This window comes from Heliconius melpomene, chromosome 9 (genome assembly GCF_056956725.1).
Source record: "Heliconius melpomene rosina isolate 202511_hmr_F chromosome 9, ASM5695672v1, whole genome shotgun sequence".
Taxonomy (NCBI): domain Eukaryota; kingdom Metazoa; phylum Arthropoda; class Insecta; order Lepidoptera; family Nymphalidae; genus Heliconius; species Heliconius melpomene.
Window position 1 is genome coordinate 3,982,431 of NC_140397.1, and position 25,764 is coordinate 4,008,194.

General features: G+C 32.2%; 1 protein-coding gene across 4 annotated transcripts in view; it reads right to left on the bottom strand.

Moving 5' to 3' along the window:
- The window catches only part of LOC146536237 (microtubule-associated protein Jupiter-like), a 108,864-nt gene that overhangs the window by 55,455 nt on the left and 27,645 nt on the right, over window positions 1-25,764 (bottom strand). Inside the window, exon 1 of one of the 4 annotated variants that reach the window (XM_085189777.1) lies at window positions 3,143-3,352. The exons of 1 other annotated variant lie outside the window; for it this stretch is intronic. In XM_085189777.1, the coding sequence (XP_085045903.1) occupies window positions 3,143-3,204 (62 nt within the window). In that variant the 5' untranslated portion in view covers window positions 3,205-3,352. Of the gene's footprint in view, window positions 1-3,142; window positions 3,353-25,764 lie in introns of those variants that run through there. 2 more of the 4 variants (XM_085189778.1, XM_085189775.1) reach the window with 2 other exon arrangements.

Here is a 25,764-nt window from a genome sequence, read left to right on the forward strand (position 1 = left end):
AAAGCATTTTACGTGACCGTTAAACGTTTAACACTCTTAAACACTTTTACCTTGTAAATCTACGTGACAAAATCTTAAGAGATGGCAAAGAAATTCTTATGTAAATTTGTCTAGACATTACATTAGATACTTGAAACAAGTTACAACGGATATTGGAAAGTTTTAATCATATTTAATTGAGGAGAATCTTCTCATGATGAAGACTTGGTGGACCATGGGCGGGTTGTTCACTTAGAAAAATTGAATATAATTGCTTCATTGCATTACATATATAAAGGCGTAGTAACTATAGAATATATGTATATTCTATAGATGCTTCTCTTTACAGATACATCTCAGATCGTGATGCAGTTTAAAATGCAGATTTATACTTACTAACTCAAGACTTTTAGTAGGAAATGATTCCAGTTAATTATAATTTGAAATAAAATAGATAAAACGAAAGGCCAGTCGTGATGCAGCATTGGGTTTCTACTTGAGAACATAAAATATTTAATATTCATTTTTTTGCTCTCCACCCAACACGCAATGCCTTCAGAATTCAGTGGAAAATGGGAAACAGACGTATCTTAACGAATTTCGTAAAGCTAACAGAAGTAACATTTTACAGAAGTCGGTTAATTATAATAATGATGTTGATAATTTAAAATATCAAGAATATTCTGTTAAGTCTAAACACAAAAATTGCTTTTGAGAGAGTTAAAAATAAGACACAAACAAATCTACTTGTTTTCGCGATTTTGAACCTGAACCTAACGTTATCTAGTTTACCCAAAAAAATTAAGCCTGAATTATAAAGCCTAAAAGAATAATTATTAAATCAATTATAGATATAAAATGTCCATTCGAAAACGTCCTTAGCGTGAGACCTTTGAGGTTCTGTCTAATATTTTATCATATCTGTTTTCCGATCGCGCTTATAAATGGCTTAGTCATTTATATAAGCCGACCATTTCACTGCAATAACTTGGTTAAATAAACCAAGGACAAGATTTTTTTAGTACCGAAAATTTTCATATAAAAAAGGTGGCATTATGAATACTGCCTAGTAATAGACGTCAAGGCAGTATATAAATTATTTCGTTCTAGTTAAGTGAGCATATTCGTTTAAAGAGGAAAATCAGCAATAGAAATACGTATTAAGAATAAAATATAAATCTGATTCACGCTGTATCCCGCACACAGTAGGGTAAGCAGAGGGAACCTAGAAAACTTAAGACATTCGTTTCTTCATTTTCCGCGGCACTCAAACACGCGGTTTGCCTGAGCAAGGAAATAAAAGAATAAATAAAAATAAAATCATTTCCCCATCTGGGGGTTACCCATAACCAGTCGCGATCTACGGCCCTGCGCCCCAATTGGTCTAATACTGGCATAAATACTTATTTAGAAAATGTAAAAAAATATATTATAAAGCCTTTCAAATGCTCATAGTTGCTATGATACTGATATCTATTATAATCTTTGTATTCTAAGAAATATATGGAGCCGTAATTTTTAACCGACTTCTGTAAAAAAGGAGGTTATCAATTCGTTGTATCTTTTTTTTTAATTAACGTTACTTTATTCCTTGTCTATTAAATATCTAACGTTTGCACTTCAAATTACTAATATACAATTGCAAAAATCTTACAAACTACACAATTCTTCTAGAATCTTTAATTCTAGAATCTTTAACCTTAGAACCTACCTATGTAAACTCTAGTTATATTACAACCCCTATACAAACTAAAGGCTATGTTTTGCCAAGGGGAGGTTATGCGTCTGTCTGCTCGCCCCAAGTAATCACGTCACTTCCTTTCGATATGGTAATGTGCGGCGCCGGCACGCGACTCTGTGCTTCAGGCACCGGGGAGACCACCTCAGGTCGTAGGTGACCGGTATTATATATCTACATAAATACTTATATATCATAATAAACTAGCATAAATATATAACACAAAAAATAATTAAATTCCTATAAGAAAATGAATTTTTTTTTCAACATTTTTTTCTTCAATATAAAGAAATGTATGTCTGTCTGTCTAATCCGAGTTATTCATAACTTTCAATGATTCTAACAATATGCCATGCTAGCACGTGATCGTACCGCTCTTACAGACATGCGGTATTTGACTAAATTGGAGCATCGGTGGAGTCAGTATTGCTGATATTAAACGATTTAACTAGAATTAAGTATTATTTATAATCTTCCTTTTTAACTATATGTATTTATTTTGTTAAAATTTTTAAAAAAAAGCTTGAAATCGTCTGAAAGCTCCTTTTCATCATCTATTCAATAATTAAGCTCCCTTAAGTTTAGCAGATCTATTTTATGTTTTTAACACAAGTAACAATTAAAAGTATTGTTATTAATTAATAAATTAATATTAGCAGAAATTTTACTAAATAAAATAGATTTTTTGTCGCATATTTAACATATATTTACAAAAAAAATTATAGAATCAAATTTCGTGCTAGCTTGATTCTTGTCATACGCGTGCGTACATGTGCGTGTTCCTTTTTGATCGTTACAATTTCACGATGCTCACATTTAATGCGAATTTTCATATCTATACATATACGGCAATAATGTCTTCAGTTGAATTCAGTTTTCATTAATTTATTAATTTATGATTTTTTAGTGAAACATTACTCTCATTAAATAATTTATCGTATTTTTCTGGTTTGTTGTAGGAAAATAGTAATTTATATTAAACGCCACAATAGTTGGAAATAGATTAAATTATATTATAATAAAAACAATATTAAAAAATAGAAAGAGAAAATAAGCTTTACGTCTGAACCTGAAATCGCGGTACAAATCATGAAGCGTGAACTCCGCATTACAACAACCTAAGTTCATTACACTTTACAATATTAAAAATGTGAAGAAAAAAACAAAAAATAGATAAAAATTAACGTAAAAATTAATTTAAAAAAATCTTATTTACCATTATAAATAAAATTGATTAAAACTAACCATATGAGAAAAAATAATGAATAAAAAATTAAAATTCATATACAAATAATTCTACTAAATAATTAATTATCATAAGCTGATATGGATTTTAAGACTTCAGTAAGCCTGTTTTCAACCCCAAGCACGACAAAGGCTACCTACTGAAATCTACAGCATCCGCGCATCTCTCTTAAGTCTTACCTATTTTTTCCATGACCGATCTTGTAGAGCTCGACGTGCTTGAACTGGGCGTACGTTGCCATTGTAGTTTAGTTATTTCTTACTTTTTAACACGTTTAAAACACAATGTGCAGGCACTGCGCGAATCCGGCGGACAGGAGTTAGAGACGTGCGTTCGCGATGACGTTCGTCAGCTGACTGAGCGCGCGCCGGCAGTGCCCTCGTTTAAGTCGATGGTGCCACCCTCCGCCCGCGCGTGAAAAGTGAACCGCGCATGCGCTTCCTCTCCTCTTGTTTTGTTTTTTTTTTTTTGCTTTTTTTTAATGGAACAGCACCTGGCCCTTCCTGTTTGTCATGTGCACAGATGACTCGTGTCAACGGGTAGACATGTTTGACACTAAATATCCGATGACGGACATTGAACGGCTCAATTTGATGCTTTTTAAAATATTTAAAAATAAGGTTCTATTTAGTTATTTAAAAAAAATATATTGAAATATAAGTTGAATTTTCATATCATGCATCTAATCTAAACAAAAGTTTTTAATTTATATAGTTTATTTAAATTTAATTCCGACTATAATAGACACTACACTTTCCGACTATAATTTTTTTTTAAATAAAAATTAATGACTGCCAAACGTACACGTTATCAGTACACCAAAGCTTGAGATTGTGAATTCTTAAGGCGTATAATTGGCTACTGTTTAATGAACGTCTCTGCAATCCGACACGGTGTCGACTCGTGGTCGTGCGTCCATCGACATTGATTAATGGGAAGTATCGTCCGATTCCTATAATCTCTGTCTGTGATTTAAGACACTCTTACATCGTATAGCAAAGAGAAGAACAACGGTTGTAATGTTCATAGATATTTTGTTTTTTACAGACAGCCGACTTTGATTTCAATCTACTACTATCTTCTGCTATTAGTCGTCTGCCACAACGGCGATGTCATTTTATTAGAGAATAGAGTTTCAATTTCTACAAAGATTACTAATATTTTGTGTGGTTGCTGGTTGCGTCTGGAAATATTCTTAGAGGCGTCTAAATTTAAAATCGTCTTTATTTTATTCAGAATTAAAGATTAATACTTTCAATTCATTACACCCAAAGTACGCAAAGAGGGCTAATGTAGCAGTTAGAAAAAACCTACCCTACCTTTACATTTAATTTAACAATACCCCAAAATAAATTTGAACCGACATCTATCCCGTGAAGTTACAAACTCTATGCTAGTATATTTCGTCAATCCATCTACCATATGCCCTACATGTCAGTAACCGCCATCCATCTCCACGCACACGTCAAACAATTGCTTGCTTCCCAGTTTCAACACTTGCCCATTACAACATAGCCGTATATACACAATTTGTTCAACTATTTTCCACACCATACAAATTGAACAAATTTCAACTCTAGACCGTATAATTAATGATTACTGCGTTCTGAAGTACCGCACGCACTTGATTGCGTTTATAAATATTCCAAAATGCACCGACATTACCTTTCACGGAAATAATTGTTTACACGCTCGCTTCCTGCCAGATATAAATGTATAGACTATGTAGTCTATATAGTCTATGGTCGTATGGTGTACGCAAACGAAATAATTGTTGTCTATAACACAAATGGCGGCAATGGCGGTTTTGTTGATTCATTTTAGCGGGAAAAATTGTATTGAAATAGTAAATGGTTTTTCAAATTTTCAATTTTTAATAGGATTATAATAGGAAAAAAATATCTTAATTTTATTGTAAAACATATCTTTAAGGCACATTATTTAATTTGAAAGGTAATTTATTCTATTTAGAGTCGAGTATTTTTTTGAAAACTTAAAAATTTTATCTAATGGCCCTCGCCATCCTAAATATTTTTGAATTCATTTTTTATTTCGTTTTATAAGAATTTCTATGGAAGCTATAAAAGCTATTAAAGTGTTAAATTACATTAAATTTAGTGTCTTTAGTGAAATCGAAGCTGTTCCTAATATTTGTAAATTTATATGTTGCACTTATAATTTGTAAAAACTGCACTTTAAATTCTAAATAATAATAAACAGAGCTCGTAAATATTTTATAAAATGAAAGTAAATATTTTTGCACATTCTTATTACACAGTTATAAACGAGAAAATGGATAGCAGCATCGTGAATTTGCATGTCTCACTCGACTTCACAATTTGCACTCGCATGCGGGCTAACAGCTATATTTTATAGACCTAATGCACACTCTTATAAACTGCACCAAAAATGACACATTATAATTGGCTGAGAAAGTTACATTTTTTCCCGGCTAAACAGTGGAAGCACAGTGTTAAGACACTTAACTCTCCACTCTCTGCCGATTTCTGGAGGCATTTCGTGTTGAGTGGCGGAATTCAATGTCGCGCTTTTGCCTCGACACCAAAACGATCAAGATGAAAATATTAAATATTTCATTTCCTCGAGTGGGAATCGAACCAACACCCTGTCGCGTTCACAATCACACGCACAACGCTTGTACAAGCGCCACGACTGGTCTGCCAGCTAATTTGATTGCTTGTTATTTTAATAGTAAGTAGTTAAGTATTATTTTAGAGGCATTACCTATCCCTCCTAAAAAAGGAGGAAAGTATGACCACTGTATCTAATCCAAATGAAAATATATTGAACTCAGAATAATCTTGTATCAAACTTCTGAGTGTAGACATTTTCATTTCTAGTAAAGACATAGACGGTAGTTCTAAGAAATCATATACAAAAATACCTAATATTAACTATGTAATTTTGTAGATGATTTCTTAATATAATATAGGGTAATAAGGAAAAAATTATAACGTGTGTCCCAGCCTTTAAGTATATTTTCATTTTCTTCTTATACATTATTTAAATTTATACAACTCTATCATCTATTGATTATGTAGGCCTTAGGAAATTTCTAAGAAAACCACAAGCATTTGTTATAAATCTATTTCTTTTTATATATTTTGGCACATTCAATGAGATACTATAGAGAACGACACGCGATAGGTTCCGCTACGTAAAGTACAATGTTATCTAAATAGTATTAATACAATGTATAGAAATTTGTGATTCAATTAGAGAAAATATCGGTTAAGTGCGAGTCGGATTTGTCCACTAAGGATTCCGTATCAATTTCAGGATTGTAAGTCAACGACAAGTACAACTAAATAAAAGTTGATAAACTTAAATTTGAGTATATGCACTAATTTTGTATGGAATCAATTGCTAATAGGAAAGTCGACAAATTAATTATAACATGTAAACGGCTGTGAAGTTTACGTAATTGATTAAAACCTAAATAATTCACTATTATTCAAAGTGGTAGGTACTTACAACTATCTATGAATAAATAAGATTAAATATTAAATTTAAAACAATGCTGACCAGTCATTATGGCGCAATGGGGCAGCGTCCGATCCGATTGAAAGAGCGACGGTTGTGGATTCGTTTGATCGATTCCCCACTGAGGTAAATTTAATTTATTTTCATATTCCTGCTCTGGTAGACAAAGCGCGGCATTTAAATCCAACATCTCTTTGAAAACATTGCATCTTGAAAAAACAGCTTAAAGGCGTGTAAGACTCGCCCATGTAAAATTTCAAGATTCGCAGCTTCTAGTTTAATATTTTTATTAATTATTTTTTATTAATATAACCACAAAATATAATAATTAAATGTTTACTAAATTAAATTAGAGTCTTAGTTAATTAAGAACATACTCGTACAGAAGGGTAACTTTCTCTAGTGCTAGTACGAAATCTCAAGTATCGTTCACTCGGACTATTAACACGGTAAAGGCAGATATTCCCACGTAGGTATTGCAGGTCAGGCACATAATCGTTCAATATTTGTTGTAGGTAGGTACCTCTATCTACTACCTACTACCTACAAACAGTGGCATAAATATTTCTACCTTTCAAAGCAAAATGTTAACAGATTCATTTAGTTTAAAGTTAATTATATACTTAGTTTTGTTTTGGAAAATAATAATGTTGTCTAATTACTATTATCATTTTTTTTATCTTTGCACTGTGTTTGCCGCACGTAGCAGGGTGGGCAGAAAGACCTGGAAATTAGTGTCAAGACACTCCGTTCCCATTAAAACGATTCCGTTGCGTGAGTGGCGAAACTCATCACCGCTTTGTTTCTTTACCAGAGCGAAGAAATGAAAATATTAGCTATTTCATTTCTCCAACTAAGAATTGAACTCTCAACCTTTCGCGTTTACTACATATATAGCAGGCCTGTGCCTCTACGCCTTGACTGGGTATTTAATATTTATTAGACTTTAACAAATTAAATACAAAAATAAACGAAAGCACCATTACCTAAGTAAATACTATATTTGTAACATATATATCTTATCTTATACTTTTATATCTTTTACTTTAACTTTACCTTTACACTTACAAACCTACCACTACCATATAATGAAATGATTTCATATTATCGTAGAGAAAATCTCGTTATCTGCAATGCGTGCTCACGTACTTACGAATACAGTGATTTCGATCTAAGAATTCCGACGACAAGTATCTAAGACACGACTGGGCCTACCATAATGTGCACTTAATTTCCGATTTGGCTTAAGGTAAGTTAACCTAAGTTAACCTTTTATATTTAGTTTAAATTTAAAAGTTAAAAGTTAGTTTTTTTATATTGCAATTAGATAAGCTTGTGGAAAGGTTGCATTCGTAAATAAAATTCTGTAGATTGCTGGTATCTGTGTAGAACGGTATTTATATACCTTGAAAAATGTTTTTTTTATATTTAATATAAAAATTCCCATCCGTCAAACCCGTAAAGGAGACAAATGTATTAGGTTACTCCGTTCTATTATTTTCGCTTGTGTAGAGACTATAATTGTCACAGAATCGTATGGTGTAATCAGCTATAATCGCATAAGAAATAATAAACAAATGTAAATGCATATTCTTAAAATAGCTTTATATAACAGAGAACTAAAAAAAAAACTACACTACGACTACGACGACTATTTTATTTAAAAAAAATTCTTCAAAAAAGGTCTGATTATTTTTAAAAAAAAACAAAAACAAAAATCGTTTATCTATATAGATATAACGATTAATTATATATTAATTAATCGTTATATCTTTTTTTCAGTGGAAATAAAATGGATTTTTTAATTCAATTAAATTATTTAATTTCAAACTAAAATAGTAATGTGTGGCCCTATATTTGATAAAATCAAAATAAAATTTTCCATTGTCATCTACCTCATATCGTTTTACATAATACATGAATAATTGTAAGAGTAACGGTCCTATATGGATATTTGTAGACAATCTGACATTGACAATCTCTTGGCTCTTCCCACGTGTTCCTTCATTTCAGGGCTGACTGTCTAGAGCTAGTGGCTGTCCGCAACTTCGTTTGCATTTACTTAACGCTTATTTTTAGAGTAGTGGACGTGCGCAGCTTCGCTTGCTTATTTAGGGGAAGAATTCTAGAAAACAATGAAACATGTGTTCAATTAAATACTTTGAAAAATCTAAATTTCAAATTTTAAAAATATCGGTACTTTTTGCAAGTTTTGAGTAAGTTTTTAGGCCTTCACTTTGAGAATTTTTTGCTTGTGTGTAGTTCTTAAACTTTAGCTGCCCTATTATGGTGTTCCATCACCAAAAATATGAAGTATTTTATCCAGATTCTCAATATTTTTATGTCACTGGAAAATGTGATGATTTACGTGATATGCGTGTACAAATAAATAGACTTTTTTTAAAAAATCATGTTAATTACTATTTTTCACTAATAATAAATATTTTTTTCGTAAATTATTTACCATACTATGGACACATCCTAATCTAACCATAAATTGACCCGAACACCGCTTGACCAGAGGTCGGTCATACTGTTTCTAGAGTTGTCTTTACCCATTATTATTAAATAACCGTAAAACAGGTTGTAGCAACCCTCACCTACAAACTTAAAAATAAATTAAAAAAAAAAAACGAAAAAAACAATAGCCATATTTGAATAGGGTCTGTTCCGTGGATTCAATCAACAATGCTTTGAACTGAGACTGTAGGGGAAACACGATCAAGGCATTTCAACCTTTATTTACATAGTACAAAAAGACTACATATAAACACAAATAATTACTTAACGCTTCCTTCACATCATAATGTTAGACACTTTAATAGTTGGAGCTAAATTAAAACGAGTCAGGGAAAGCTATTCAAATGTCCTCGCATCTCTTTGACGGTTAATGTTCTTTTAAGTATTAAAAATATAACAATAGAATGTGACGTTTTTTTAAATCTCATAAAAGTCATCACCTTTTCATTGTTTTGTTTAATAAGCACAAGCACACACAAAGCCGGAGTAAACGTAAAGACAACACAAAATTAATAATATGATATGAATCATAACTTATACAAAGATTTACATATAAAATGTGTAATTATTCATATTTTTTTCTATATAAAACCGAGGAGGAATGGAGGAATGGAGGCCGTCATGGCGCAGCGGCACGAGGCGAGGGTGTGACTGTAACGCGACGGTTGTGGGTTCGATCCCCACTCGAGGAAGTGAAATATTTATTTACGTTTATATTTACATTTCTTCGTCTGGCGTTAAAGCAAAGCGCGGCGTTGAGTTCTGCCACTCAACACTAGGTTCCCTCTGCCTACCTTGAGGTGTGCGGGATACAGCGTGAAGCTGCGTGAATTTTTTTTTTCTATACAAAACGCCCTTGTGGCGCAGTTGAAATGTTTCACTCTGTATATGAATTTATGATTGGTTTTAAGTTCAAATCCCAATCGGCAAGACAATTTATTTCGAACATAAGTAACATTTGTTTCCTGTGTAAGGTAAATATTAATACTGTTTTGCTATACACGATAAATGCTCAAAGAAAAATAGATTTATAATTATATTTTAATTCTTTATATAATTTTGTATAATTATATCTTTCCTACTATATAAAAAAACAACGTTAAAACGTATTATTATTTTAAATTGCTTTACTACTAAACGATTTACTTACAATATTTATATACAGTTAGAAAATATACATAACAATCCAATACCAGTCGTTTAAAATCTAGTTCTACAAGACTTAATCCTAGTAGGAAGGCAATTTAGTCGCCATTTCCACGAATTATCACCCAATACATTCCCAGTACAAGTGTTTCTAATTGAAATATATTTGCTCAGGAATTGTTTTAATCCCATTCTTTATAGGAAAACATAAACACGTATTTACAAGTTCAATTACATTGGATTTAAGACCAATTAGAATTCTCTTTATAGCCCTTAAATGGATTTCTAGTGGAAAAAGTTGCTATACACTCAACACGACGATTAAAATTTTAATTGCAATTAATTTTTTTGTGTGATATTTAATGGTTTATTTATGTCCCAATAGTTATGTTTTTCCTTTGTAATTTTTAGGGTACCGTACATCATACAAAAATCTTATAGGATCTCTTAAGAGATAATCCTCAAAATGCGAAACCCTCGGTAGGCGAGTGCGACTTGTACTTGACCGTTTTTTTATAATATGAATCTAATTTTAGTGTATTTAAATATATATTTAAAGATTAGATACAGCAGTAATTAGCAGTTGTTTTCACTTAAAATAAGCTATCATAATCTCTGCTCTACTTTTAAAAAAAGAAAGTTTGCGCATCAAAGAATGATATAGTTCTAAATTTAAACATCTACAATTAAGTAACTGACGAAAAGATAAGTCAAAATATTTATCAACGAAAAAAGATAGTAACGCTATTGTTCTTATGTTTCTTCAACATAAAACAAGTAGGTAATTCTTCTTTAACCATTCCGTGACTAAGTACTTCATAATGGACGTGGTTGCCTTTCAATTGCTTCGACGCCACCAATTTGGACAAAGAATTATAACCGCATAAGAATGCAATTGTATATAGTAATTATACAATTTGAATAAGTATTAAAACGAACATTACAGTTTATTTGGGTCCGTGTCTGAAGACATTTAAAACATAAAAAAAAATAAAAAAAAAAAAGTAATAAAATTTTAAATCACTTTTCTGGCACTAAGATGAGCTGTTCATAACAAAAATATTTTTATACATTTTAATTTCGTTATGAAATAAATTATTTCTAAGTAAATTTAATTCAGAAATTATTTATCTGTATTTATTATTTTTTTATAAGTAATTATTATCTGTGTTGTTTGTTGTATATTTATGTATACTGGCATATGTATGATGTATGCCAGTAAGAAAAAGCTACATAGGTATTCAATATATTAAAAATTACATTGAAAATTTACTTTCCTAAATAAATAATAATTAAAAATAAAAAAAAATAATCACAAAATAAATCAACGTTAAAACTTAATTTCCTTTTCCAAGCAAAAGACGCGTATCCGAGATTGCAGTATTACAATTTGTATTCGCCGATTAATTCCCACTCCTGACTCTCCACCTGTCGATAATGGACCTCGTTAAAATAAACGTATAATAACTCCGCTATAGAACACTTACAACCGCAGCAATCTAGTCTAGTGGAAATAATAACATGCTTAGGGAATACTATATTATATTTTTTAATCTCTTTGTAATGAAGCCAGTCGTGGCGCAGCGGCACAAGAGTCTCACTGTAAACGCTATTGGTTGTGGGTTCGATCCTTGAAATCGAGGAAATGAAAAAAAATATTTAAATTTATATTCTCATTTCTTTGCTTTGGTGTCGAGGTAAAGCGAGGCGTTAAGTTGACACACTCCACGCGCAATGCCTCCAGAATTCGGCGGAAAATGGGTAACAGAGTGTCTTAACACTTTAACCTTCTACGTGCGGGATACAATGTGAAAGTAATTCAAACTCTTTGTAATTCTGATTTTGTGAGTATTTTAATACAAAAAACAATATATTTAACCAAAAAAATTATAACGAATCTACATCTAATATTATTTTATCATAAATTTTAACGGCATTTTATTACGTATTACGTCTACGTCGCGTTCTGCACTCTAAGTACATTCACGACGCATTTCTTTTAACATAATTATAACTAAAAACGCGGTGGCGATAAAATAAGCCGTCAAACGAAAGTCCCGGTCATTATCGGCAACATAAGATCAATATTGAACAAATAGAAAGCAAATGAGGACCTAAATATTGGCCAGTTATAAGCGCGTTAACGTATTGCCGCTATCTGGACATTCGAACAGCAAATTGTCTGTTCCAAAGCGCGTGTTGAGATCCAATGATAGCGGCTGCGAGCGAGCCCCGTAAATGCACCAGTCTATAAATGCACACAACGAGATAGTTCTGCTTATGGTGTTTGGAAAATTGTATTTATTTTAATTTTGTTTATATTTGCTTATATACAGATTTATTAGTATACAATTTAATTATTATTATTATGTTCTGACGAGCAGTTTTTATGTTCTAGCCTTACATGTCACAGATACTAAATTCGTGAAAAAGTAAAGTACATACAGATAAACTCCTGTCAGCCTACATTAAAAAAATATGTTTAAAAACCGTATAAAAAAAGTACTTTGAAAAATTAAAAATTCAAAGGAAACATGGAAAAGATTGCTTAAAATATTATAAGTATATTTAACATTTTCAAAGTATTATTTCTAAATAATTTTTAAAAACAAGTATATTATTGGTACTCAGCTGAAAATAATCAACGCTAGAGCACTACAGATAAAATATGTTGCAATAATCGAATATCAACTACCTCAATGTCTCGGCTTGTAATTGTTATCGAACCATCGCTTTGTTAACCTAATGTGGCGTGAACGGCTCTTATCAGCTATCTCGCGTAATATTTGTATTTGGAAACTGTTTACCAATTAATTTATATATATAAACTTACGGTCGAGGGAACCTAGTGTTAAAACACTCCGCTTCCCATTTTCAACTGAATTCTAGAGGCGATGCGTGTTGGGTGGCAAAACTTAACGCCGCGCTTTGCCTCAACACCAGAGCAAAGAAATGAAAACATAAATTTATATAAATAATTCATTTCCTCAAGTTTGGATCGAATCCACTACCACCCGCGTGGCGACTGGCTGAGGCCAGTATATTTGTTTGATATTTTATAACGACAAAAACTGTAGCATATAAATTACTTATAATGAACAAGAATATTGAATATTAGTAAACAGGTTGTATAGGAAAATGATTGTCGATAGCGGACAGAACAAATTTACAACAATTATAATCGCTAAATAAGCTACCGCATTAATTACGAAGTGCATTCGTCGATAAAAGCTGTAATAACTGGCCATTTGAAACGTCTCAAACAGCGGGGTTTAGATAAAGGTTTTCCTATTAAGGTATGTGGGAAATTGGAAATAGTATTTATTAAATACGAAAATACTAGAAGAAATACCTCGCTTTTACTTGGGTCCATTTTAAAGATATAAACTATTTAAAAAATTTAAAAATCATTGTTTAGGATTTCTTATTTTAATACAATAACAAATATTGTCATATATCTTCCACGTACAAACAGCGACCACTTAAAATTTTATATGTAGAGATTTTCCATTGTCATTATTGTAATCGTTAAGTTCAGTTTGAATCTGGTTTATCAGAGAAAAGTCATATTGTATACCATACACAGAGATATAAGCTTGCCTGCTTGAAATACCTCTTTTACTTCAAAAATTATATTGTGCTAAATTCATGACTAGAAAATATTAATGTTTTTTTTTTGATACAGTGAGGTTATACTTAAAATAGAATAAAATGCTAATAAATAAAAACTTTTATTTCTACTTTTTATTTGGTCCTTAAATGAAATTATAAATTTAATATAATTCTTAAATTAATCTATCGATCTACCCGTAGAAATTATCACTAGATATATATATATTAAATTACTTAATTTGGTCTTGGTTGTATATATATATATATATATATATATCTAGAAACAAGACCAAATTAAGCGCTACAGTCTTGTATTTGCAATGTTAAGGGAAGTTTAGCAGTAATAAGACTAATACAGTATTGCTTTGGAGATATTTTATAGGATAAGCTATATTTGTAGACGACAACATCACAGCTGCTTAAGATAACAGGGTGAGCTAAGCTAAGCTAAGCTAAAATAGTCTTAACACACGCGACAAACTATATCTAGATTTATATTAACTTTTTTTTTAGCGTCATGCTGCATCCAGTACACAGCAGGATAAGCAAAGGAACCTAGTATTAATACTTTTTTTTTTATTTTTTTTATGGAAATAGGACAAGGCAAACGAGCGTTCGGGTCACCTGATGATGATCACCGCCGCCCACGACCCCGTGCAGCACCGGAGGAGCTACAGGTGCGTTGCCGGCCTTTGAAGTGGAAATAGATAATACATTCCGTTCCCTACTTTCTGCCGAATTCTGGAGGTGTTGCGTGTTGAGTGGCGAAACTCAACGCCGCCGTGCCTCGAAACCATAGCAAATGAAATAAAAATATCTATTAAATACTTCATTTCTTCTAGTGGAAATCAAACTTACACCAAGAGATACAAGATGAAGAGATGTAAACAGAACAATATAAAGACGACAATCTATTTAATATCAACATTCCACCACTGTCCTTCTTTTCTGTTAGAGCTTTAATCGAAATCATTTAGAACGGTGCCCATTTAAATTTGTTAATTGAACATACAACGGAGCTACCTTTGTAAAATTACATAATGTAAAAATACATTTTCCAGTTAAAATTTTAAACTCAGTACCTTATGTCAATTATATATTTATTATTAATAATTGCTTCTTTAACAATAATAATAAAATAATAATAAACGGAATTTATCTGATATAGCACTAATTGGTCAATTTAATGGAGTTCTACTCTTAGGCTCGTATTTATTAATCTCTCTCAAGCCTAAAATCGATCTTAAGAAGCCGGTTACTTTCATAATTATATATTTAACAATAAAAATAGACATCAGACTTGAGACATATTTACAAATGCAGACCTTAAAACCATAGAGATGATTAGAGCTTTTTTTATTGTAAAATTACCATCAACACTCCAGTATCAATCTTATTACATATAGTAAAAGACAACATTGTTAGAAAAATCATTAATTTTAGGTGTTATTTAATTAAATAAAGGAAAATTGACGTGATAACTACCTCAAACTAAAATACGCAAGATTTACGAAATAACTTAGACAATTACAACACACAGCTTACAAAAAACATATTCATCTCATAAATAATAATTTGTAACAGCCCGTAGTACATATATTACATTTTCTACATATATAATGCTTATATATCACGCCATACATAAGCAAAATGTCCATAAAAGTCCACATTCAATTTTTTACTGCAATCTGTCGGCCTTCGACCACTGTTCGTGTTTATAAACAAAAACCCAGTGAAAGTGGTTCGCTCACTTTTTAATCTGTATTTTAAGTTAAATCTTTTTTTTTTATTTTAAAAAAGTAATTATTATTGAACACTTTTTCTTTTTATAATGAGATTGATTTAATTTCCGATGCCGAATTAAATGGTTCTATTTGGGTAAAATTATCTTGTACGGTAGACCTAATTTGTTTAAATAATATATTACAAAGTTTATACGGTAATTGCAATGTGCCAAAGTATAAGCTTTGAAATGCGGTGAAGGTAGTAAACAACATTTATATAAATGCTTGCGATTGTTGTATGATATATGTATATACGTAAATTATAAATAAATAAATCTGGTTCACGCTTTATCCCGCACACAGCAGGTTAAGCAGATGGAGCGTAGAGTTAAGACACTCCGCTCCCCACTCCCTCGAATTCTGAAGATATTGCGTGCTGAGAGGCAGAACTCAACCCTGCACTATTGTCTTGGTACTAAAACGAAAATATTAATAAATAAAAATTCATATCCCCGAGTGGCAATCGAACCCACGACCGTCGCCTTTCCAGTCACACTCTTGTGGCCCTCACAAAGGCCTTATAAGAAATTTCATCATTATATGTTTTTTTTTTTCTTTTTACTTACACGAAAATACACGTGAATGAATGAATGAATGAATATATTAAAATAATAAACGTTGTTAAAACCGTAAAGTATTAATATACTTTACAGTTAATTTCGTTTTAATATTGAAAATTACGGTTTTAATATTCAAAATCGAAAAAATATTAATTTCTTTGGACAAAGTAACAAGAGTCTCGAATACTTCTTATCATACCGTAAACAAAATATAGTCAAAAAAATTATACAACTATTAACCTGTTCTGTTTCTAAAATTAAAAATAACTCGCGTTGCTATGAAATTAATTAAAAACGCTTAATGAGAAATTAAAAACGCCATCTTGCTATATTTATATTTAGGTAAAAATTAGTACCGCTTTCTACAGGCAGTTTTCAGCTTAGTTCACACTCTATTTAACCTCTTGGCCGGAGCACTAAAAAGAAAGTTACATGCTGCGTTAAACAGCAAAATTCCCCCAAAATTACAATTTAGTAGCGTTTTACTCTAATTACACGGATTCATCACAAAATGACGACGACAATGACGGCAATCATGCTCGCATGTCCATAGGAACGATTTGGGCGAAAGTCTATTTTTTTTTTTGTGGCATAGATAAGTGCTTTTTGGTCATGAGAGTATTTTTATAAAATTTTGATTTAAAAAAACTAAATATTGTACGTATTTTTCGTTTTTCGTTTGCGTCTTGTATTTTATATGTTTTAGCTGCCCGTTATATCTCGTACAAAGATAGGGTAGGCAGAGTGAAACAGGGAACCTAAGGTTGAGACACGTCATATCCATTAATACACTTCCTTTCTACACTTTCCGCCGGATTCTGGTGGTTTTGTTTGTTGAGTTCGGCAACTCAACAAGCAAAGCCACCAGAGCGCATGCATATTGGACATAATATTATTTTTGGACATAACATAAAATTTTATAATTTCGGAGTAAATTATTGTTTCTACTTATATTTAATTGATCAAACTAATATATTAATTAGAAAGAAGGAAGTTATATAGATTTACATGATAAGGCATATTGTTTAATATATTATACTTATTTTGCCAGATCCAATAAACACGATCGAAAAAAAAATCATTATTAAAAAAACACTCCAAACAAAATAAATATTGAAAATCATTATAAAAATAAATTAAAAGTGTCCAGTGACTATTAAAATTAAATTAAAATATCCATATATAAGTAGCAATTATTTGGAAATGCATGCTATTTAAATATACGGCGTACAACTTAATGGTTCCCAAAACACTACAAAATTACAGTTAATGAGAGAGAGAGAGAGAGAGAGAGAGAGACTTCATAAAGTACCGAATTGTCAGTAATGACTATTGCCGTGCTCTATTATAGAGCATTTATATACGTCATAAAGTCATTTTTTTATAAAAAGATACTTTCCATAAGCGGTAAAATAATAAGCGGTACAGTGACCTACTATCAAAATTACTGCCAATTCAATGTATTTGTGTCATATCTAATATACTCGTAATATGTGAGTCATTGTGTGTGTATATTTTAAAAAAACCAGCTTCACGCTGTATCCCGCACACAGCAGGATAGACAGAGGGAACCTAATGTTAAGTAAAATAAACTAAGTAGTAAATAGTTCCATTTCTTCGCTCTGGTGTAGAGGCATAGCGCGGTGTTGAGTTCTCCCACTCAACACGCAATGCTTCCAGAATTTCGCAGAAAGTGGGGAACGGAGTGTCTTAACACTGGGTTCTCTCTGCCTACCCCGCTGTATACGGGATAGAGCGTGAAGCTGATTTTTTTAATTATTATCTTTTATCATTTTATTTTCGTCTATATTAACCATGACTCGAAAGCACGGCTCGCTTATTAGAAACACTACCTTTATTTATTAGTTCAGATCGTACGATACGATACCGTATATACTGTAATAGATCTTAATTGTAAAGAAATATGAAAGTAAATATAAAATTTTACATCGGACAAAGGCAAGAAGGTGCTTTCACTTTCATTAATCAAAGTAAATCTATCTAAATGTGCATTAAGTTTATTATGAAGGAATGGATTATTCGACAACGGATTTTGATAGCGTTCAATCAAAGGAAAAATGATTTTGCAGAATTTTATCATAATTCATCTAAATAAGAGGCATGCCACTGTTAAATCTTACGGACCTTACGTCTTTACTATATTATTTATTGTAATAATAATAATTCTTTATTGCACAAATAGAAAATAAAAAAATACAATTAATTTAAATATACACAAATGTGCAATGGCGGCCTTATCACTAAAAGCAACTTCTTCTTCTTTCTTCCTTTCTTTTTTCTTATTAATAACAATTATTATTATTATATTAGATTGTACTGTTCCATTGTTGGGCCAAGGCTTCTCCTCCATTTCTTCCACTCTGGTCTATTTTGTGCTATTGAACATCAGTGAGACCTGTAATGGTTCAGCTCCTCTCGCCATCTCCGTTTCGGTCTGCCAATATTATATTTCTTTCACATTTTTCTTGAGATTCATTTCTCAATCTTTTTCTAATTATTTTAATTTCCTCACAAAGAATTTTCTTTAAGTTTAGCTTAACTTTCTTTATTAATGTATTGTATTATAATTTCACACTTAATACAACTTCTTTTAATTGGTACTGACTATTTAAAACGCGCGGAGCGCGTAGCCAAGTGTTTTTACAAACAAAACTGGCGAGCAGCACCGTGTGTTATTTTACACGAACCATTTGAAGCCACTTTTTACCTATTCGTAACTCAAAAACTATTCCATCTAAAGCTGTCATATTTGGTTCAAATATTTAGACCCCCTACCAGTATACGTGCATTAAATTTCATAAACACAGCTCAAACAGTTATTTAGATAATGACGTCCAAAAATCGTAAATTTTTACGGGGGTGACTGACCTATAGACCTTAATGTTAACCAAGTTCCAGATGACCTAGAATGGTGAAATTTAGCATCCGGTTAAGTAATTGGGTGTATATCAAGGGAAAAATCCGAAACTAGTATTTTTTTAATATTTTCTTATAATTTTTCAATAAATAGATTCAATTAGGAACATTTACTTATAGTGCCTGTAAAGAAATCATAGCAATCAAAGTTCATGATAATTGATTTTTAGGCTTAGCGCCTGACAAAAAAATAAGAGCAATGCATTATTTATATATATGTTGCTTTAATTTATGTCACGCGTTAGTAAATATTTTATTTGTTATGGAGACTAACTTCACTATTACTTACGTAAGCCATCTAAAACAACACGATGCTTTCAAGTATATTTTATAATATAAGATAAGATATGTCTCCATTTGTAGCTGAAGATGCCTCTAATTTATGTCCTGACAAAGCCTGCCATCATGTGGACTTCAAGGGCTTCACGTACAAATATAAAAATATAATAAATGGATTAACATCCTTCATTATTATTTATTATAATTTAAACATATGTTTTAGTACTTATTATACTAAGAGTATTTGCATAGTCGATTAACGTATTTGATATTAAATTATTATTACAATATTTAAGTACTAAGTCCTATATAAGATCCTATAAGGGTTCTGTTTTATTGCTTTCGAGGTACAGAAGCCTAAAACAGAAAAAATACACTAAAAAATAAATATAAAAAAAATAATTATATTGATAGAAATATATATAAAATTTAAGAATAATATACTATCTGTAAGGTCAGTCGTGGTACAGGGGCACAAAGTGTGACTGTTAAACCGACTGGTAGTGAGTTCGATTCCCACTCGAGGAAATGAAATATTAATTTAAACTTATATTTCCATTTCTTCGCTCTGGTGTCGAGGCAAGGCGCGGCGGAGAGTTCCGTGACTCAACACGCAATGCCTCCAGAATTCAATGGAAAGTGGGGTTACTGAGTGTCTTAACACTAGATTCTCTCTGTCTACTCTGCTGTGTGCGGGATACAGCGTGAAGCTGGTTTGATTTTTAATTTGATATATGCAGCCTACCAGCTATCTTAACAGAAGTAATTATAAAGTAATTATTAACAGTAAAAATTTAAGTAATTGTTAATAAAAAAAATAAGAGAAAAAAGAGAAAATTAAAAATTACTTAAACAAAATAATAAAAAATAAATAAATTCGCTTTACGATGTATCCCACACATAGCGGGGTAGACAGAGGGAACCTAGTGTTAAGACACTCAGTTCCCCTCTTTTCATAGAACTCTGGAGGCATTGCGTGTTGAGTTATTCCAACAAAATACTAAAATTAATAATAAATATATCAGATTTCTAAACGCAGCATACATTCATTATTTTCTAATCTGACAACTGTCATTTAATCAACAAAATAAAAACTATAGTCGAGATTCATAGATAAATATAATCTATTTTCATATATAATTAAATATCGTCTTAAGAGTAATAAAACATAATATTATTGACCATAATAAAAAAGTAAATACCTAATTATATTAGATATATTTTATTGTACGAAGGCGCTCATATTTTAATGGTTTTTTTGGCCTGGGTTTCATGATTTTACTGGTTTTAGGAACACTTGTGGAAACGGCAGAGAACGAAGTCGACCTTGGGATCATATCAATTCAGATTTGTACCGTCAGCACTTAATAAACTTATTGTTTATATTTTTTCCAAGACATGTTGAACAATGAGTCGTTCAATAGAATTGCTTGTGGTTGAAACAAGAACCTTACACCGAATTGTTCCAATGCCTCCCGATGGGAGCTGTCTCTTCCATGCTATTGCATATTCTTCGTTTGAGCGTATTGATATACAACAAACTAATAAATTGCGCGAGACTATGGTAGAGTACGTATGTCGTAACTGGAATGATTTAAGTATCTACACTAGCGCTCGAAACGGGAATCTTTACTCTTCTAAAGAAGACATGCTTTGCTTAACTACGTACGGAGCTACTTCCGAAATAAAGGCTGCAGTAGATTTGTACAGTACTAGCGGACGCGCGCAGCTTCGCTTGCTTATTGCTTAGGGGTGAATTCTAATAAACTTTGAAACACGTGTTCAATAAAATATTTTTAAGAGTCTCAATTTCAAATTTTATAAAAATCAGTGGCGATTTAAAGATTTTTCTATATAAACTTTCAACCCCTTATTTACACCCCTAGGGGATGAATTAAAATAAACCACGAAACTTATGTTCAATGAAATATTTTTAAGAGTCTAAATTTCAAATTTTATAAAAATCGGTGGCGATTTAAAGATTTTTCCATACAAACTTTCAACCCCTTATTTGCACCCTTAGGGGGTGAATTCTAGAAATCCATGAAACACATGTTCAATTAAATATTTTAAGAGTCTAAATATCAAATGTTATAAAAATCGGTGGCGATTTAAGAATTTTTCCATACAAACTTTCAACCCCTTATTTGCACCCTTAGGGGGTGAATTCTAGAAAACCATGAAACATATGTTTAATTATATATGTTTAAGAGTCTGAATTTCAAATTTTATAAAAATTGGTGACGATTTCAAAAAAACCTATACAAACTTTCAACCCCTTATTTGCACCCTTAGGGGGAGAATTCTAGAAAATGATGAAACACGTGTTCAATTACATACTTTTAAAAATCTAAATTTCAAATTTTAGAAAAATCAGTGCCAATTTAAAATTTTTTCCATACAAACTTTGAACCCCTATTTCACCCCTTTAGGGTTGAAATTTTTCAAAATCCCTTCTTAGTGGATGTCCAGATTACGAAAGTAAACTTTTGTCCAAATTTAACGTTTCTACGCACAGCGGTTACGGCTGTGCGTGCGTCTTACCTCAGTCAGTGAGGACAAGTCCTTTTATATATATAGATAGATAGATTAAGATAGAAGTGTATTATCACAATGGTGTCCTACTTGGTTTATTCGGCGAACAGAAATGTCCTATGAGTTTTTTATTGAGCAACTATTGAGTTTCTTGCCGTAGTAGCTTCCTATAGGAAAAGTACTTGTAATGGCCAAATTGAATAAAGAATATTTTGATTTTGATTACATTATAAACCTTTCTACTTATGATTTCTGTACAAAAAGTAATGATATCCCGTCAAAAACATAAATGTAAAATGAAAGCCAAGTTCAGTAATAAAACATATGCTTTCAGCGATAAAAGAAGTGAGATGTAAATGTATGCCAAGTTCAATGGTCAGTCCTGAAATTTATTTTTAACAATATAAAATATTTTATAACAACTGTAAATGCCCATTCTTCTTACAACTTGGAGACTTTATTTATGTCTAATATCTGATTTGGCTAGTTTTCAAATTAATTTACATCGATATAAATGAATGTATTCAAATTGTATTCTACTCAGATTCTATTGTAAATTCATAAGAAAACTAGCCAAATCAGATATTAGACATAAATAAAGTCTCCAAGTTGTAAGAAGAATGGGCATTTACAGTTGTTATAAAATATTTTATATTGTTAAAAATAAATTTCAGGACTGACCATTAAACTTGGCATACATTTACATCTCACTTCTTTTATCGCTGAAAGCATATGTTTTATTACTGAACTTGGCTTTCATTTTACATTTATGTTTTTGACGGGATTGTCGTTTTACCTTACTCGTGTGTAGTCTAACTCTCAATATATTATATAAGCACGTTAAAGACAAAATATGAAAAAAATAATAGAGTTTAAATACGCAATATAATATACTAGCGGCCCGCCCGCGGCATCGTCCGCGTGAACTACGTTATTATTAATTTCTATCTCCATGAGTACCTACGTCCTATAAGTGACGTCCATGAAAAATTTGAGACTCCTAGCATTTGTAGTAACGAAGTTTTATACAAACTTTCAACCCCAAAAACAACCCCTTAAGAGTCGAATATTGCAAATTCCCGTCTTAGCGAGCACCTACGTCCTATAAATAACTCCTATGCAAAATTTGAGATTCCTAGCACATATAGTTACTGAGATTTCGTGATGAGTGAGTGACCTTTCGATTTTATATCTATAGATAAACGATTACAACATATATTATAATATCTATCACTTACATACTTTATCTCACCCTAGTAAATATCACAATAAAACAAGCAACCAAACGAGGTCATATAAGCTGTAGTACACTGAGTGCCACTTGACCGTAGAAATGCCTAAGAACAAAAGCCTCGTGACCCTTCTATGTAAGGCAATCTATTTTTCTGTTTGGATAAGCTATTTTTTTGTTAACGTGACATTTTTAAAAGAAGTAGCCATAATTAGTTTAAAATCGAAAAGTAATAAGAATTATTTAATTTTAAAATAATTATTCTTTTAATTACAATATATTTGTAGCTATGTCTTTTTTTCCAGCTTCACGCTGCACCTTATAGGCGTATAGCAAGGTAGGTAGAGAGAACTTAGTGTTAAGACACTATGCTCACTTCCGTTGCCTCGTCAACAGAGCGCAGACATGAAAATATAAATTAAAATAATATTTCGTTTGCTCGAGTGACGATTGAACCTACAACCAATCTCTTTTTCAGGTTTCATACTTTGTGCACCTGCGCTATTGCTGGCCTCAAGTAATTTAATTAAAAAACAATATTAAAAAATATATATTCGAGTTTCTTCTGTACACTCTATAAAATTCCCAAAAATAACATATACTCACATACAATGACTGAGAGTAAAATGGTGACATCGGGCGTTGAGACACGGTACTCAACGCCGCACTATATCTTGTCAGAGTGGGAAAATGAAAGTAGTTCATTCCTTGATGTTCATTCGAACTCATATAAAATACTAGAGTAAATACTACAGTCACAGACAAAAAAATAAAATACTAGACTATAGCAACAATTTATTAAATTAATTAATTAAATCATTTTCTAATAGTACAAGTGGTGAGTATTTTCTAATTAATTTGTAAAAATAGTTCTAATTTATTTTCTTATAATTAACCAATTTATAATAATAAAAAGAAAATTAATTAAACAGCAGGTTTCTGTGTAAACATGATATCAATCGCTAACCAGGTATACGATACTCTAAAATCACGGAAGCTATTTAATTTAATTACTTTATCGACCACAAAATCTAGATAGCCTAAGCTAAGTATGCAAATACTGTACTAACAAGATATAATGTATTACAATTCAATGATGTAGTATCTAATTACAGTATAATTGGATATTTTATTATAAAAAAATACTTTTTATTTTGAAAAAGAGCAATTCGAATTGAGCTTTGATTACTTTTTAATCGAATTATCTATGAGAGAAACTTTGAAAAAGCTATAAAAGTCGTTTTATAAAATACTAGCGGCCCGCTCGCGGTTTCACCCGCGTGAACTATGTTATTATTAATTTCTGTCTCCATGACTACGTCCTAGTGACGTCTATGCAAAATTTGAGACTCATAGCATTTGTAGTAACGAAGTTTCATACAAACTTTCGACCCCAAAAACAACCCCTTAGAAGTCGAATATTGCAAATTCCCGTCTTAGCGAGCATCTACGTCCTATAAATAACTCCTATGCAAAATTTGAGATTCCTAGCACTTGTAGTCTCTGAGATTTCGTGATGAGTGAGTGACCTTTCGATTTTATATATATAGATGAAGATTGCGTCGGCACTAACATTCCTTGCTATTGATTATATGAGTGCAAATAGAAAAAAATACACACTATAATTTTAAAAATAGTTCATCGATGACGATGTCGGCATTTTAAGTCATTTACCTTTCCTCATCACCAGCTTTCGCATACATGAAATGAATAACTTAGATAATGTAAACCATTTTTTTTTGTGTACTTGGAACCATATCTGGTAAAAACTGATAATAATTATGGAACAATACTTTTTTTATAAGATGACATATGAACAACACTCTTCTTCTTCTTCCTCCTGGCATTAATCCCGGCTATTGCCAGGGTCTGCCTTCCTACACAACCTACTCCACTTTGCACGATCTTTTGCATCCTCGGTGGTTAGACCATTGGCTCTCATGTCCTGCATCACGACATCCAACCAGCGCTTCCTTGGGCGTCCGGGAGGTCGCACCCCAGGGACTGATATAGCAAGGCACTTGCGTCCGACATAGTTCTTAGGCCGGCGCGTAACGTGGCCAAACCATCTCAAGCGACTCTCTTGGAGCTTATCCGCTACGTCACGGACCCCAAGACTACCTCGAATGAATGTGTTGCGTATGCGGTCAGACCGCGTTACGCCGCACATCCACCTCAGCATCTTCATTTCCGTGACGTGAAGCTCCTGAGTGTGCCGAGATAGTGCTGGCCAACATTCGCTGCCGTATAAAAGAACCGGTCGGACGATGCTCTTGTATATCAGCCCCTTGAGCTTGGGCGGTATTCTGCGGTCGCAGACCACACCAGTGACCTCCCGCCATTTGGCCCAGGCAGCGCTTATCCGGCCATGGACATCGTGATCGATGCCTCCAGACTCGTGCATAACGGATCCAAGGTACCTGAACTTCTCCGACTTAACGGCTGGCTCAGGACCTATAAGGATGGTGCTCGAGTCCCGGCTCCCGCAGGCCATGTACTCTGTCTTCGACACATTTAGTTTAAGACCGCCGTTCTCAAGCGTACCCTTCCAGAGGTTCACTTTACGCTCCAGCGTCAGTCGGTTCTCGGCAATGAGTGCTATGTCGTCGGCATACATCATCAGCCATGGAGGCTGGTCCTGGATGTGAGCCGAGACAGTATCGAGCACTACATTGAATAAGAACGGACTAAGA